The sequence below is a fragment of the Lipophrys pholis genome, assembly GCF_963383615.2.
Source record: "Lipophrys pholis genome assembly, chromosome: 9".
NCBI lineage: Eukaryota > Metazoa > Chordata > Actinopteri > Blenniiformes > Blenniidae > Lipophrys > Lipophrys pholis.
This window is the reverse complement of record NC_137639.1, coordinates 11,229,952-11,247,578: the sequence shown is the minus strand read 5'-3', so window position 1 is coordinate 11,247,578 and position 17,627 is coordinate 11,229,952. Positions and strand designations below refer to the sequence as shown.

Genomic DNA, 17,627 nt, shown 5'->3' with positions numbered 1-17,627 from the left:
AATATCCGAGGAAACAGAAAGTGGGAAATGCCTTTGTCATCATAGGGAAAAAAAAAAAAACTAAAATTGCCCCTTGTGATTGTATACTCATATTGAGCCTGCAGACATGGTACAAAGTGGATAAGTATAATAGAAAATAGATGTTAATGCTATATGCTACTCAGACAGGCCTTCTGATAGTTTAATCTGAAATTAAAAAAGGTCAAAAGCGTCGACTGGATGAATGTGCCTGGCATGTACAATGACGTTGTATCAAAGCCATACTAATTAATGACACAAGGCAAGATGATAATTTCTTTTACGCAAGGTAATAAAAGTAGTCTAAAATGCAGGGACTTGTTGGCTGAGCCTCTAAAACGTATATGGTGGTTTTTTATATCTGAAGCCATTAAACTTTCCATCAGGTCAGGAATGACAGTTCTGTTGGCTTGTAATTAGTCCAGCTAAGTTTGTGATTTGCACCAATATTCTGTTCTTGGATTTTTAAATTCGGGGCAACACAAGAAAATCAGGAGATAAAATATACGAATTGAGTTACAGTTGTAAAGGTATAACTTGTGTCTCGGCTGTGAAAGCAGAGAAGAGAGCTCAATAAGTGCTCTTCACATCCCGCTGTTTGGACCCAGGTCAACTCTGCATTGTTTACAGAGAGCTGAGAGAGAGAGGGTGGGGTGGGGTGGGGGGGGTTGGCTTATCTCCATTGGACTGGATTTGATTGTGTTGCCAGAAAAGTGAGAAAATATCAGTTTGGATGTTTGTCACATCATTGTTTCTATTAAAAAAACAGATTTAGAAAATTGGGTCTTTTGCAAAAAAAAAAAAAGGAAACATCAAAGCCAAAGGAAGCTGGCAGTGTGTTTAGCGAGCTAAAGACGGGGAGCTTGTGTCATGTTGTCGGAACTGAGGCAAGATGGCCTCAGTTTAATTTAAGCGCCACACATATTATTATACCTTTTTAGAAACAAATGGGTCTTATGCAATAAACAGCATCCTAATGGGACAACTGATGCTGTAATTAGCAGGCAATTAAGAGAGCGATACAGCACGTAGGGACGTGGTTAGTGAGTCAGCGAGTTGCTCCGAGAAAGCAAGGGGGAAAAAAAAGAAAGAAAAAGAAAACACATGCCGGGTGTGAATGTCCCCTAAAAACACTCCCCTTTCAAGTTTTACTTCTAAATTCCCCCACATTCAGAGAAAGCTTAGTGGCTGTGAGATGAAAGCGGCTCGTAGTGGATGCATCATGAAGCAGCTCGTGGGTGGCTGTGGGTGTGAGGCTGCAGTGATGAAGCGATGCAGAGGAATATATCGGTGAAGGTGTGCACGGCGGCGGTTCACACCTGGCCAGGCACCACTGCTCTGGAGAACAGCTTGTTCAGCTGAACCAGCTCGTTGGGTGTGGTGTCAAACTTGAGCGCAATGCTGTTCAACGTGTCCCGCGATTCCACCTGGACCACAAAACAAGAGAGAGAGGACACAGACAAAAAGAAAAAAAAGACGTAAAAAAAAAAAATCAAAACCATACCACTGCTTGCGTTCGGGGGGGCATTCCCTTCACACAGGGAAGAGTCGACGACGTGACACACAGAAGGAAGAGACGGAGAGGGAACATCTGAGAGCAGAGCCGTGAGATTATTTCTTTAGAGGCTTTAATGTGGTTTGTGTTTGCACGTTAGATTTTGGGATGTTACGCAGATTAAAGCTGTCAGCTGTTGACCAGGAATAGATTCCCATGGGAGGCAAGGATGACGGCAGAAATATGAACTGACACAAATGTCAGCAGCGCTCTTGTGTTTTCTTCTGAGTCAATGACGTAGTAAAGATTTACATTTTCTTGAATTAAAAACAAGCGGCCAGAGATTGAACTATGAATGCAAACCACAATCATCTGTTTAGAATCATGTTTAGATTTTATATTTTGATATAATTCAGCAAATAAAATGCAAAAACAACAGCAATCATAAAGAGAACCCCCTGAAATGATAATCAATAATAACAACACAGTCAGTGGAGCCAAGCAATGAAGAGTAACACAGAATTCATTTATGTGGGCAAATCCAAAGGTCAGCATCACGCTGGACTCCTCAACTAAAAGCCAGAGGGATTCTATTTCTCACGTTGGATCACTGCAGAGGAAAAAACAACAACTTTCATAGACAAATTAAACAATAAATATTTAGTACATGTTCAATAATCAAAATACTTTGGAACACTGCATAATATATATGGTATCATATGTTATTATATTTCAATATGATATATATCATGTGATATTTCTGATGTTATGTGACTATATGTAAGAGAGCTTGTGTATTCTTCTTTTGAATGAATGTTGCTTAAAAAAAACCCAAAAGTTCTTGTATGTACCTGGTAATAACATCTTTTGTGGTTCTGAAGTGGTTCAGTCTCTGGTTACCAGAGTTGATTACTGGTTTGAGGCTTGAACTAAGTACTGTTAGCAAGAGCCTTAATAATTTTGTAATAAACAACTTATTTGACTCATTCAAGCAACTTATGAAACTTAATTTCAGATTGTTTCTTTAATAGTCTGGTTTTTCATAGGGGCCACTATTTAATGATAATATATTGTTTATACTGCATTATATCTCTGTGTAGTCCCCTCACTGAACACTAACATCCAGAAACATTAAGTCATAATCCAGGGAACTTTGATGTCATCAGCTTACCCCAAGAATGTGTGCTTGTAATTTAACACCAGCCTCATTATCCTACTGTTTGACACTATGTCTGAATCAGCCAAGAGATCTGCAAACTTGACTGAAACACAGTGATCACGGGAGCCTGGAGGCTGAACTTCCTTGTAATGAGTGAATAAAACATGCTGTTAACTTTACAACTGGACACCTTAAAAACGACATATGTGACAGCAAATGCAAAAAAAAAAGAAAAAAGAGTAAGCGGCCAATAAAGGAAAGCCTGGTGGAAAAGTCCTGTTTGGTCTTTGATGAAGGAACCAGGGTGATGCTGCAGTTGGTTTGGCCCATAAAAATCTATTATCTCTGCCAACGGTATTATTTGGGGCCGTTACTATTTTTGCCTGATCAAAAACTAATCAGCTCAGGGATGTGATACAGTTTTCTTGAGCTCTGCATGATTCATGCATATCGTCCTGAGCTATACTAATAGTCCTTACGAGCAGGCAAAGAGTCGGCGCTTCGTGTTAGAGGAGTTTAAACATCATGCAGACTGCCGTGCTGCTGTGGCGGCGCCCTGTGCTCAGCTGCATCGCCCCGCATTGTGACACAGGTGCGTCTGCTTGTCTCCACCAGTTAGAATCCACACAACAGAGATGCGCCCCACGTGTCCAAACTAGTTAGGCGTCTAACATGCCCTGTGGGACCTCTTTCCTTCCAAATAAGGATGACAACTATGTCAGAAATCGCCCGTGTGTGCGAGAAATGTGGTCTAAGTGAAAAAAGAAAAGAAAAAAAAAAGAAAAAAGAGCAAAGTCAGGGGAGAGAACCCCTGAAAAACTAGACAGGCACCGACTCTGAGCTGCGCATAATTAGGACGGGATAATAGCACTGTGTGTTTGAGTGCAGCAGTCATGGGACGGCTTCAGTCATTCTCAGCATTCTGTGTGTGTGTGTGTGTGTGTGTGTGTGTGTGTGTGTGTGTGTGTGTGTGTGTGTGTGTGTGTGTGTGTGTGTGTGTGTGTGTGTGTGTGTGTGTGTGTGTGTGTGTGTGGAAACAGTGCAACAAACACAAAAGAATGACAGCTTCTCCACACTCCTGACATGACAGATTGTTTCCAGAAGGATCTTCACACTCAGACAGACACTCAGACGGCGGCAGTCACAGGGCAGGTAGTTGAACGCGGGGAACAGGGGAACCAAAAGAAGACAAACTGGAACATTAGGAGCACAGCAGCAGTGCGGGTGAGCCAGTCACACGTGGCATGGCGTGGACCATGCCGAAGGAAGAACGGCACAACACAAGAGGGGAAGAAGCAGAACGTAAAGAGACTCAGAAGCCATGAGCAAGCAGCAGAAGGTTTTCGTAGCACTGACTCAAGCTCCAAAAGCAACCTTCTGTCGCCAGGTGACACCCGAGAGTCACTGCCACGTGAAAAATTAGGAGCGACTGCATCTTTCACTGTATTGCTTGGAAATGAGACAGCATTTCATGTGACTAAATCCTGAGCAAATTCGGAAGCAGGGGGATAAAGTGTGCGCAGGCTGGGAGGAATTCATCACGCAAATATTTACAGTATCCAGAGCGTATTTGATTCAGAAAGAACAACAGTGATTTTAGGATCATCCCCAGAATCTGTGGCTCTGAGAGCAAATCGAGCCCTCGGCAATTAACACAAATTAAACTATATTGGATTGTCTGTGTGCTTGAAAATGTTAATGAAACAGGGCTTGGTGATGAGGATCAGACCTCGGGAGCGGGAGATCGCATCTGTAGATCAGCAGTGTGGCGAAAAGTCACCTGGTCGGGAGATAAATATCACACTCCAAGGTTAATTCATTCTGCACTGTGCAATTCTGTCCATCTCAGACGAAAGACAGCCAATCGCGGCATCATTTTAGACAGCGGCTTAATATCTACGGCCTTATGTCATGCAGTGGAAGAAGCTCATGGTGTCATAGTCATGTGACCACACACCATCCGACATAATATTATGACAGTATCAGAAATTTCACGACTTTCATTACATCCCACAGGGCGACTTCTGCTAAGAGCTACAGCTTACAACAAACAGAAACGCAGCAGAAAACAATGCAACCATCAAAATGATTCCAGTTCTGCACCAAAGCAATAGTTAGATTTACACTGCGTGGAGACAAACGTACTATCATGAAAATAACGTTGCACAGAGGAGCAGGTAATGCACTTATAAACTCATATAATCATACACTGTTTAGGAGTCTTTCGCTTTAAGAATCTGTTGTATACCAAAATATATGAAGAAATCAGAAATGTATTCTTAGCTACTTTTAGTTCTACTTCTTCGTTTCAATTCTATTAGTCAGTTGCACAGTTTTTATTGAAAAAAAAACATGTTTAATTGCACTTTTCTTACATATTTAAAATTGCATTGTATAGAATTTCCATGAATGCAGTTGAGTCAAACTTTTGCGATATATTGTGCCACCCTATCAGTGTCATGAGGTCATGAAGTATCCCTGACAAGTAGTGGCCACACCAGACAGTCAGACTTATCAGATTCTCAGCCATTCATCTGAAATGACCACAATTTCAAAGCTGGGTGCTGTTTTTAATGACTAACCATCACGATTACTCAAACTGAATGAGGACAACACTGTTATCGACTACAGACTGACCCAATCAGCCATTTATTCAGGGGCTGTGGGAAAACCGAGACCTCTACAGGCGTCACACCGTCTGAGGGAAGACCCTCACATGAGAATATTCACTAATGATGGTGGAGCAGCCAGTAAGAGGCTAATCACCATGAAAGTACAGTGACAGTAAAACTGCTGGGTCACTTGTTTTGGCTGCAGAGCGCAGCTCATTAACTTTAGGAGCTTAAGAGTTGTGTGATGCTGAGACTCTTACTGGTCTTACTGTTGAGTAATTAAAATAGCGAGTGCTTTTTTTTTCTTCTTCTTCTATATTACGAAACTGGAAAACTGTCATCCATTTGAATTTCGAGTCCCCAGATAAACAAGATTTTATTTAGCTCAGCTCACCATGTTCAGTTCAACTATAACAATTAATGCAACTGAAAATTAAGTGTAACTGAGTTAAGACAAATCAAATTTAATCTCAGGAAACAGACTAGCTGCCCTGTAAAGAACTTTTTTCACCCAAACATTAAAAAGTTGTTGACACTTGTCACACTCTATACTGTTAAAAGGAACCGTGATGCATATACTGAGTTGCTCTTTTCATTTTGTGGAAGTGTGAATGTTGCCAACTGCACCCTGCTGTGCGCCAAACAAGTGGACCATGTCTGCTTGAAAAGTAGGTCTCGGCCTGCATGCAAACCAACTCCAATGCAGGTCAATTATACTCCAATGTAAAACTGGACCAATGAGCTGTAAACGCATCATTCACGGACTGTGGGAGCATTGCATTCTTGCATTTGATCTTATTGATGCACACACGGTTGCAATTATTGCCGTTTGGATAGCTTTAAACGTTTTATAAAAATTTGGAGATCTCTGAAGTGATGAAAATATATATCAACAATGCAACATGCATGATTTTGTACGCATCATTATTGTGGGAGTCGTGTTGCAGAAGATGCCTCCAAACAGCTGCAGTGTTTTGGTCCCATGGTAAAAATGCCAGTGACCCAAACCTCAGTGCAAATTAAAAATTTTATTTAAAAAAAAAAAAAAGGTCCATACTGGGGAACCTTATCACAGAAACAGCTTAAAAAAACCGTCAAATTAACATGCAAATGACTTCATTTAGTAAGCGTCCCAACCTGCAGAAATCATTTCAAGCTGGACTTACTTGTTCATTTTTGTCGTGCAGCTGACAGAATAACTGCTGAATAATTGTTGGTGATCAACAGTCCTGTCATTGTGGGTTATTTCTCCCACTTTTCTTTCTCTCCCTCTAATGAGATCTGAACTGTGAAGAGGAGCTGAAAAATCTGGGCTGCCAGTGTGCTAAGCAAAGCCTTACGGAGGGCTGCGCTGGCTTTGGATGTTCTCCTCCCCTCGGGGTGGGTGGGTGGGTGGGGGGGGACGACAAACTAATCAGAGCCGAGGTCGGTCACGCTGCTGGGGATACAGTCTCCCTGACTCAGCACTGTGTGCGACCCAGTAATGAACAATGCAGAGCCGGGATGCACTGTGCAGTAAGAGTAGGGTGGGGAGGCTGGAGCAGGCGATGCTGTGAGCAGGGATACACTGCAGATGATGCAAACCTCAGATGGGCCTTTGCCTTTCATCAACACCTTCATTCTGCTTTGTTAACTTTTCACACATGTCGTTTTGTACAATTTCCCAACATTTATTTTGTTTCCCCCTGCTCCCCAGACAGATTTTCTTGAAGGGCCAGTCTGTCAGGCAAGTTCAGTCATTCAGCTTGATTAAATGTTAATCTGATCATCTTTGAAGAACAAAATTAAATTAGGGAGTATGGTCCATATTTTCCAGTGTTATTTGATACCTCCTAATTTTCGCTGCCCATTCATCAAGCTGGAGCTAATTCAATGATTCGATCAAAGTTGAGACACAAAGCAGCAACCAGGGCAGCGAAGACGGGAAAGTCAACAACATGTCAGCGACGAGAAAAAGATGCTCATAAATAGGCTCATTTAGAGCATATTAGCTTTCAGGGGCCACATACACAACGGGCCGGACCAGTAAAACATGGGATAAATAACCTTTGCATACAAATGATTGACGCTTCCAAATGTTTTCCTATTGTTTTAGTTCAAATGAGTACAAACACATTGCTATTTTTAACGACGCTCCCTGATGCAAAATCCAGTAAGAAAACAAAATAAAACCTAAAACAAAACACAATCGTCCATTTGCAGCATTATTCTGACTTCAGTCTATATGTATTTTCTAAACTCTTTTGATCTGGCTCTGATGTTAAATCTAGCAAGATCAATCGGCAAACTTTCACCGCTGTGTCACTGATCAGATCAGATCTAAGCAATGAACCACAAACTGTAGTTTCTGAACCCTGTGGCTGGTCAGTTTTGGGCCAGGGGCTGCATGTCTGACACGTCAATCTAAATATCATTAAAGAGGATTCTCAATGGGAAGTTTAGTCATGAAAGTACGCTTCCATCTCTCATACAGCAGTTAAGAAAAACAGACAATTTGTCTGGAGATTTGAGGTATTTTGTATGAGCCATTGTCCCCAAGATCCTTTTGACACACGCCTCCCACTGGAAATTGCGACGTCACATGGAAATACATCAATAAGGATGTAAACATCGTATTCTAAGGAGTGCCCTTGTACACTCTGCACAGCTAAAGAGCAGGAGGATGTCACTAATGACATCCAAACTCATTTGAGTTGACAGACTCCTATACAACCAAAGTATTTATAACCAAATCCCGCAATGTCGAGAATTCAAAGTTTTGCTTTGTACTGAGCCTGGGCTGTGTTATGCTACTAAACACTCAACCACAAGGGTGTCAATCTTCGTCTATGTTGTTATTTGAATTTCATTACTCATTGTCTTTAATATTCAAATTATATATTGGTACATGGTATCAATTGACCAATCACCTTGCTCGATACTGGGCATAATACAAACCGGAAGTCAGTTGCAAGTTGTGTACTCCAGCCGATGATTCGCTACATTTTGGCAAAAAAAGATGAATTTGAGCAAAGTGACAAGTAGTGATGGCCATTATACACAGATGTTAGACGCCTTCGAGCAACCCCTCCGCTATTTTTTTGGCCGTCTTTTCTGGAAAACTGACCTCCCAAATGACGGCTGTCTGTCTAAAATCATGCCCCCCAACGCTTCAAAAACAGGATTGCATATCAACGTAAGAGCTGATCTCTCATTCGTTGGCATTTGTGCCGGTGAAATCCAGCAAGTTTCAACCTCGAAGGCAGTTCTAGAAAACACTTCCTGCTTTCACTCTCAAGCACAAGACAAACCAGTGAAGCAGAACCGCAAACAAGACATAAAGAGGACGTGGTGACGGACGGACTTCGCCTCCGAAGCTCCTCCGCCTTATAACTTGGCCATTAACTACTGCTCGTGCACACCTTTTGACGGCAGCATGGATATACACGATCTGTCAGCTGGCCGACTCTCTACAGGAGTGTTCAGACAACATCAGCGTGTCAGCTTGACAAATGTCCAAACGCAGAGTGGATGGAAGGTGTCGCCGGGATCAGACCCACATCGACAAAGTCTCCACGACATTGTTGGCGACACGCAACCGGCGTGTCGTTGCCACACGGACATTTAGATTATTACCGCCATATGTCACAACTGAGCGTTAATCATCCACATCTACTAAAAGCCTGGACAAGTTTGTGTTGGGGCGATGTCCTTGATACGTGGCCAGTGTCTCAAGAGTGAACTGCTGTTCCGTGTGATTAAAGCGGAGCCTCTTTGTTTATTTAGAGGAGGCTGAAGAGTTAATAATCAGCAGGGCTCTTACAGTGGCAGAGCCTTTCATCCAGGCGACTACACCAGAGAGCATCGATTCTCTCTAGGTGCTATTTGCTAACATCTCATCCATGAGCTCTTTATTTTTAGCTGTACAGTGTCTCTGTTGCTCTGCACAAAGCCAGCCTACAGGACCTTCATTCACAGCTGCTTAAAACTATCTATATAGATGCTTTCAGGCCGTGTTTTTCACAATAAAGTCAGATGTTTACCCTGAAATCTAGAGTTCCGTTCAAAAACTAAAAGTTGGGATTGAGTATGCAGAATTACAGAAAGTGCAGAGAACTTCAGCCCTGAATTTACCAGAACAGCCGTTAACATCCTGGGGCCCCGGACCTGTTGGGGGAGATGCCAGAATCGCAGAGGAGGCCTGAGGCTGTTCCTCAACTGATGGCAACTTAATTTTCACAAGTCAAACAAAACCATGTTGACACTTTCTAAAGCAGACATGGGAAAATGTACATTACGTCTGCTTTTGAGCGGGTGTGTCTGCCAGTGGGTTGGGCTCACTGTGATGATTTGGTAAATGAAAGATTGGTGAGGGGGTCCACAGCTTTGCTTGGGGGCTCGAACAATCCCAAAAAAAGCTTGGGAATCTCTCCATTCCAGTACCATATAGACAGCGCTAATCAAATACAGCCTTAAAACGTAAAGTTTATGCCCTTCCACTGTTTTGAGGCATTTGTGTTCTAATTTTCCTGCCCGCTGGAGGCTACATTTTCAGACAGAAAGCGTCGTCCCTCATGACAATGACTTTAATTGGTCCCAGGTACATTACAGGGAAGCTGTTGGGATTTCATGTCCTCCTAGTTATTGTAACTTAAAACACTAAATCGGTTCACATTCGTATTGATGGGGAGAAATCAAGTTGCCTTATTTTATTTTTGGTGTTTGAAATAAATAAATAAAGTTTTTCCAGCAGAAACACACTTTCAATACAAACAGTTCAAGATCCCCTTTCTGCTGTTTTTTTTTTTCTTTGCTTCTGTAACAAACACCTTATTTATTCCAGTAACCTAACATTGTAATATGTGCAGATTGTGTTTTAGAACTGAACTACTGAACTAAGTAAAAGTTGACCTGGGTTTTATATGAGGGCAATGAGTGCTCCAAACCCTTATATTATCAATATCATTTAACATTTTGAGACACTTATGTGATGTGCACTTGCTTCCTCTTTTACACCTTTAATCAACATCAATTATATACTACTGAGGATGCTTCCTCGTAATCTTGATAACATGGTAATGGACACTTTCCCATTTAAATGAAAACAATTTTACAAAATGTCATCAGGACACTTTTCTAATCCACCTTATGATGAGTCTGAATTATTTGCATTCTGATTTTATTGACATTTTAAATATCACCTCAACCTTTGTAGAGCGAGGCTTGCAGACAGTTTAAGGTCCAACCTAAACCTATGAGCTCTGCTGCGTGTTCTATCAAATAGCTGCTCTGGTAGGTCTGGTATCAACATAGCCAGTCGATGAGGGTATAAATAACTGGTGTTCAATGAAATAAACATTGGCAAAGCTAGGTGGTGGGCTGATCTTGGCACTGGAAGTGGTGTAATATCAGCACGATTCAAGTTTGCCTTTTAAGACTAATTAATCACTACATCCCCAGAAGCCAGTTGTATTAGTGATGCAGTTAAGATTCAGACATGACCGAAGCATCGAGGCGCCTCAGAAACGGTGCACGACTCCAACAAACCTCAGAGATGCAGTCATTGATCGCACTGTAACATGAGCCATCGCTAACTTAATAAGAAGGCAGAGGACAGGGCACCTGTAATTGTGACCCATTGATAAAGACCTGTTATTGACGCATTGACAGGGTGGATGAGAAAAGGGAGGGGCACGAGAAAAAGGAGAGTAATCCCAATTAGGATTATAGCCACTAATGGCAGCTGGACCCGATCGTCTCCTCCTTTAGATCAATACATACCCATTATTCATTCCAAATTGGGGATGAATAATTAAGCTCCTTCCTGTTCGGGTGATCCTCGTCCTTTGTGATGAAGGAGAAGGGTAGAGGAAGGCCATGGCAGCCATCTTGAGTGACCGACATCCAATGGTCACCTTGTTGAACAGGAGACGGTGCATAGATTCAACAAGGTCGGTCGGTTTGGACGGCCCAAGACTAATAGCTCCATTAAAGCCTAACATTAGGTATGAAACATGAGAACAAATCTATGAGTGCCGCTGCTAAAGGTCAACATGCAAGATACAATTCTAGATTTATGCTTTCCTGCCGAGGTTATTAAACTGTTGTGAGCATAGATTTGGGATGAAGCTTGAACAAAAAGAAATAAATCAAACGATACAAAACAGCCACAAATTAACTTAATGAATGGATTGTGTTGCCATCAAACTGGAAATAAACCTCCAGCGTAGAGTTTAATCACCCATAATGCCATATCAGAATAGCCATCGCTCCTCATTTCATAATGAAGGATGATTCCCTGCTTTAGTATGACAGTTGCCATGACGACTTTTTCGTTACTACCCCGATGGCATGTGTGTTGTGTGGCGACAACACCCTTGCCGATCGTCTGTGGACCTAAAGTTAGAGCCACTATAAGCGAGACGGCAGACAGTGGCATTATTCTGTCCTTTTCCAGGGTGACGCCGAGCAACTTTGCTGTCTCACTTTTCAAGCTCTCAGGAATTCCTCCGTGCGTCGCCCTCAGACCTGCAGCTTCAGACATTGATGGTCTTTCCACTGACTGAGCAAGACAGACGCAGGGACCTAATGGCACAGAAGGACCAGCAAGGCAAAAAATGATTCAACATAGGGCAGCCTGATATATGTCAGGTAAAATAACTCAGGACCGGTTGTGCCTCAGTCTTTTTGCTGCTTTTTGTGAAAAGGACATCCTGCAGAGTTGTCATTTCCATGACATATCGACCAGAGAGGTTAAAACTAACTCAACTGTCATTTACAATGTATTTTCATTTCTGACAATTTGCTTCAAATAATGACCAGCTACAATTGACCCAGGCATGCAGGTAATCTATAACGACTGCAGCACCAGATGAATGGAAAGATTCGAAAAAAGAAAAAAATGTTAACTAAAGGCAGACAATGCATTGAGGGTACCTTGAGAAAAAATTTATGTTGTAATACGTTTTTTATATTAGTACCTCAAACTTCTGTATAGTTCAGGACCCATTATAATAAACTGAAACAAAATGAATCCCCACCTCAACAATAATGTGAGAGGTCATTTGTGACCTTGATTGATGTCCTCAAATCCTGACAGGATTGACGAGGAGATTGTGGCACTATGAAGATTTTTCCTGAAGTCTTTCATGACATTTTTCCACCATAAAAATGAAGGCCGTTGTGACGTCATGGGGATAGAGCACAGGTGAGGAGTTTACAGTGACTTTCAATGTTGACTTTTGTCATTAAAACACTAATCTGCTCTTCTTTTATTGAGAGAGAATACATTCTTGTCAGGAATTCTGGAGGGGTGGATGGCAGGCGCGAAGCATTCATTCAAACTTTGTTGAGCAGGTGAGCGCAGCTGAACTGTGACACTTTGACTCACAGCTGTACCATTATTGTGCAGTTTGTGGTTAGTTATAGTCAGCAATTACACAGCAGTCTGACTTTTGCACAGTGGGTGCCAAGGGAGATGTTTTCCATCTTGAAACAATGTATGGAAAAGATATCCAGTCCAAGGGAGCACTGGACTCATCATTTCTGCTATTATTGAGGATCTACAAAGTACAAATGGCATATTTGTTAGGGTGCAGGGATCCTGCCTTGTGGTCCATCAGAACAACGCACAAGGAGGTTGCATTGATGTTTTACTTTTTCCTGAAAAAAGGGTCACTTTTGCAACGACATACTTCAAGTCTCTTCTCCCCAGCTTTCCAATCCAGTAAATTACACAAAAATCAAAGGGGGCTAACATGAAGGTGAAATCGGTGCAATAAAAAGTGCTTTTATCTGGGTGACGTATTAGCCTTATCTCTCTACCCATCCAGCTACCTATCCATCTGTCTCAATCGTCTCCACATGCACTCCCCTCTATCCTATCCTCCATCCCCTTTAACATCCCCATCCACACACCCCTGCAGTCCCATCATTTCTCCATCATCTATTGACTTCTTCTCCCGCTCTCAGACAGGGAGCAGTGAGAGAGCTCAAGCAGTGGGATACCCCTCTCCGACCCAGCAGTGAATAATGCAATCAGAGTGACTGATTGTCAGGAAGGTGTGGGGTTAAGATTGCGGCTGATGTGTGTGTGAGTGCGCGCGCTCGCCTCGTACACCTGATGTGTATGACTCATCTAACGTCGCTCAGGTCCTCTAACGTCCACAGTGCTTCCTCCCAGCCTAGCAGAGTACAGAGTATTTGTAATCAGTAGCACTGTCAAGGCAGCACTAACTACTTCTGTTGATTCATAGTCTTGTTTACTTAATATCTCCTCATTAATCATGCATGTTCATATTAAAATAACAATAGTCGGCTGCGTGCCTTTCTATGATAACATTTTTAGCAGAAATGTCTCATCAAGCCGAAGACTCTGGTAACCTATCAAATTTATAAATAGGTTATCTTGAGGGAAAGTTTGATAAAATTTGAACCAACAGTTTTATAAGCACTAAACAAAACTTTAAAATCTCTCAGTAATCCAAATATTGTACCAACTTGTCCAATATACGTTGACATAATTGGGTGGTTTGGTGCGGGGGCTGAACGATATCAGGTGAACATGCCATATGCAATACTGCATCATGATAACAATATGATTAATGGCCTTGTGCTTTTGGGTTTGTTCTTCAAAATAACAGTGTTCCTTCTTTTGGCCCTAATTCACACCAGTCAGTCTGTTCCATCACATGTGTGACTGCAGTTTCCATCAGCTTCAGTAGCAGTGTGTTGATTTGGTTGTTTTTGGTCATTTTTTCCTAAACGTTTGAGCGTTTTGACTTCCACCCTGTAGCCACAATGCATGTCTACGGGAAACTCCTGTCTGGCTCGAGCTTCACTGTGCAACTCTGTTAGGTGGAAAGCTGAATCACTTCCTGATTGCTGTGACACAGCTGAGATTTTCCGAAGCTGACTCAATGCAACTTCAGCACTCAAAGGTTCAACCTTCCTGAAGAACCGCTGTTCAAGACACTCTTGAATCGGCCACTGTCATTGTTGTCGAACTACTCCCACTTCACATGTATCAGTATTGCATGTGTCAGGAAGCTTTTTTTTTTTTTTATTAGTTTTTTTGTGAAAAAGTGTCCAAATAGAGATGGATCTTGTCAGAAGTGTAGTGCTCAATAGAAGAAGTTTTCATTTCAGTTTCAGGTCCTGAAATGCTGTTGTTATTTAAATGAACACTCAAAAGGTAAGAAAAGTACTATTTTTACTTGAAAATGTTATATTACAGGGCCTTTACGGTTCGCCAAGTGACTTCTTTGTCCAGATTTGTCACTTGTCAAAAGGCTGAAACTATAACCAAATACTTTGTCACATCTGCCAATTGAAGATCATTTGATTGTCCAAATATGTTGACATGCAGAGCATGAACGCACAGTGCACTGAAACTATTGTTTGCGATACACACTGTCTTTTGCATACTGCACATGTTGGATATTGTGATTGCAATAAATATTTCTTGGGCCATGTCACTAACCGAGCTAAAAATGTAATGCATTCCAGAGCTCTACACATATTTAAGGGCTAATATGAATAACTGACTCAGGGTTTATAACTCAGTTTGACAGTTGATGGAGTTGGCTAGAATGACTGCATCATGAATGCTGACAGCATCCTTTTTACTTCCCAGGCCAACAAATATGGTATCCAGACAGTCTTTCCCCTCAAAACTACTCTCCAGTGTCACTATACAAAATGTAATGAGTGCTCTGCTGTGCCAGATCTGCTGAGAGCACTGCAATAGACTGAGAGAGAGCGTGGGGCTTTTCAAAGCTCGGGCCAAAAACTGACGTAGAGCATGACTCATTATTAAAGCAGAATTCCAGTTGATCACAGGATAGATGTTGTTTAAGTAGACGTGGCCTTGTTAAGATGACAGTGAACTTACTGAATCAAATACTGACAGGCAGTGAAGAGTAAGGCAGGCAATCTGTGTACACTATTTTGGGGGCATATCTGCTTTTTTTTTTTTTTTTTGGAAGCAGTACACAGGTAGTATGAGACGATGGGCCCTTATAAATCTAGGCTACGAGGACATGCCAATTAGGAAGGTTTTAGACACACTTAGAGAAAAGCAAGCCTCTCAGTTGTAAACATCCATCAGAGTTTAAAAACCAACTTCTGTGTTTAACACTTAAGCAACAACTGTAACTGGATGAAGCCTCAATTTGTATTCATTTTTTAAAATACAAAACCTGTAAAAACTATAGAATTGTTGGACTCATCGAACATTCTTCCAACAAACTGGAAAGCATTGTTGTCCTTATTGGCAATCTCATTGAATATTGGCAATCAAAGAAATGAACAGCGATGGGTTTTTGTTTCACAGAGAGGGATGTGGAATCCCTGTTTATACATCGTTTAGGGGAAAACGGCAAACTTTTGTTGTGTTCAGGTGGTTCATTTGAACTACAAAGTCATTTTAAGTCCCCCAATTATCGCAGAGCAATTTTGAAGCGCACCACTCCCCATCTGTGTAAACAACAAAAACACAACTTTTCTGAAACAATCGGGACTGCAATTGTTTTTAAAACGTTGTCCTCTGAGCGTGAAACTTTTCTGATGTTGCAGACGGAGAAACAATGCAGTTTCCAGTCAAGTCTTGTTGTGTAAATAGGGCCCAAAACACAAAGTGAGGCACTAGTTGTGCTTGGAAGTACTGCAAAATATATCTAATAAAAAAAAAAAAAAGAAGCAAACTGGACAAAAAAAAGAAAAAAAAGGAATAATGGAGGCATGAAACAGGCCAAACCAAGGTTCAATGAGAACTTTGGTGCCACATTTGATTTTCAAACAGAACTTTAAATGAAATCACGGATTCAGGCTTTCTCCTCACAACCTCTCAGTGAAATAATGTCAGAGCTGGCAGCATATCTGAAAGATCCAAACTCTAATATGGCGAACTGCCCCACGCAAGAGGCATCTATATTGTCTATACGGCCCTGTTGCGTACTCCCTGATGATCGGACTGGTATCAGCGGTTATACAAGGTGCTGATTGGATGATCTGATGAAGGGCTGGATCATCCAATATCTACTGGACAGAAAATGATGTGATCTGGTCTGTGAAAATCTGATGTGGCAGGTAGTTTGCTTGCTTTTATTGTAACTTTCTGTAGCCAAACAGTCATTCAGAGTCAACTTTACAAATATATACACTCAGTAGCTTAAGCTATAGAGTAGCTTAAATGAAGCACTGAATTACCAGCTCGTGGGACTTGGTAGAATTGTTATCTCTTCTCAGTATTGTCTCAACATCAGTATTTAATTGGCAAAAAAAAGTTTTTTTTATTATATTTGTTGGCATAGCTCAACTGTCCTGTGTGGAGCTGTTAGAACCATTTCTAGTTTAACTACTTGGAGAAAAGCACCATACAAGTAAAAGTCCATTCACCATATAACCTAAACAGAAACACTTAGGTCGTATCGATGGTTATTTTTTAGCCTTATACTTCTTAATTATGTCATATGAAATTTGAAATTAAATGCACTAATGATGTCAATGAAAGAGCATCAGTGTCTCTTTCAGTATCAAATGTTAAGGTAGCTTTCTTATTTGATTCACCAATGAACCCTAAGTTTTGTCAATTTTAAAGTACCAAACTAGGATTAGGGAATCATACAATTCCCCTTAAATGGCATTAGAGGGCTGCAAAGGCACTAGCTTCAGTTTAGACAGCCCTGATCTTTGTTATAACTGTAGAAAAGTCCCTTGGTTTAAATGTGCTCAACGCAGTGGGATAACTTGCACAGTGCAATGGCTTTATAAACAGAGTGATAATGGCAATAGAAGCAAAACTAAAATCCAACAAAGCAGGGTTGTTTGCTACTCAGGGTACATAAGGAGTCTTTGAGGAGCCGAGGCAGGATCTAAAATAGCAGCCCAAGTGTAGCATCAATATAAGTGGTGCTGTCAACCTGGTGAATATTAACATATGTGGCCTACACTTCCTCAGCTTTTCATTTAGTTTGACTTTGACTGGCCGTCCTTGCAGGTAGTCTGTGGGAAAAGTAGGCCCCCTGCCTCCCACCTCCAGCTGTGCAGCTCCCCTCTCACTACTCTTCTGTCTCTCCGTCTTTCTGTCTCCTCACCTATCTCTGCTGTTCCCTGAGACTTCAAACACTTTTTTAATTGGATGCAGGTCAGCCAATAGCTGGACTTGCCTGAATGGACTGGTGTTATCAGTGTCTAGGCAGATGGGTTGCAGCTGCACAGGTTATTTCTCAAAACGAAAAAATAAAAGAGGGACAGAGAAAGAAAGCCTACATGTGAGGTAGAGGGAGAGGGAAGGTGATTGTATTGATAAGGCCCCATAAGAGGAAACCCTCCCTTTTCCTGTGGGCAGCCGGCGATAGATTAT

The 17,627-nt window shown here is 41.6% G+C and overlaps 1 protein-coding gene across 5 annotated transcripts in view; it reads right to left on the bottom strand.

Annotated features, from left to right (window-relative positions):
* Positions 1 to 17,627, bottom strand: part of oxr1a (oxidation resistance 1a) — a 175,774-nt gene that overhangs the window by 34,888 nt on the left and 123,259 nt on the right. For all 5 annotated transcript variants that reach the window (XM_080471135.1, XM_080471136.1, XM_080471138.1 and 2 more), the window contains one exon: positions 1,338 to 1,445. In XM_080471135.1, the coding sequence (XP_080327261.1) occupies positions 1,338 to 1,445 (108 nt within the window). The remainder of the gene's footprint in view (positions 1 to 1,337; positions 1,446 to 17,627) is intronic.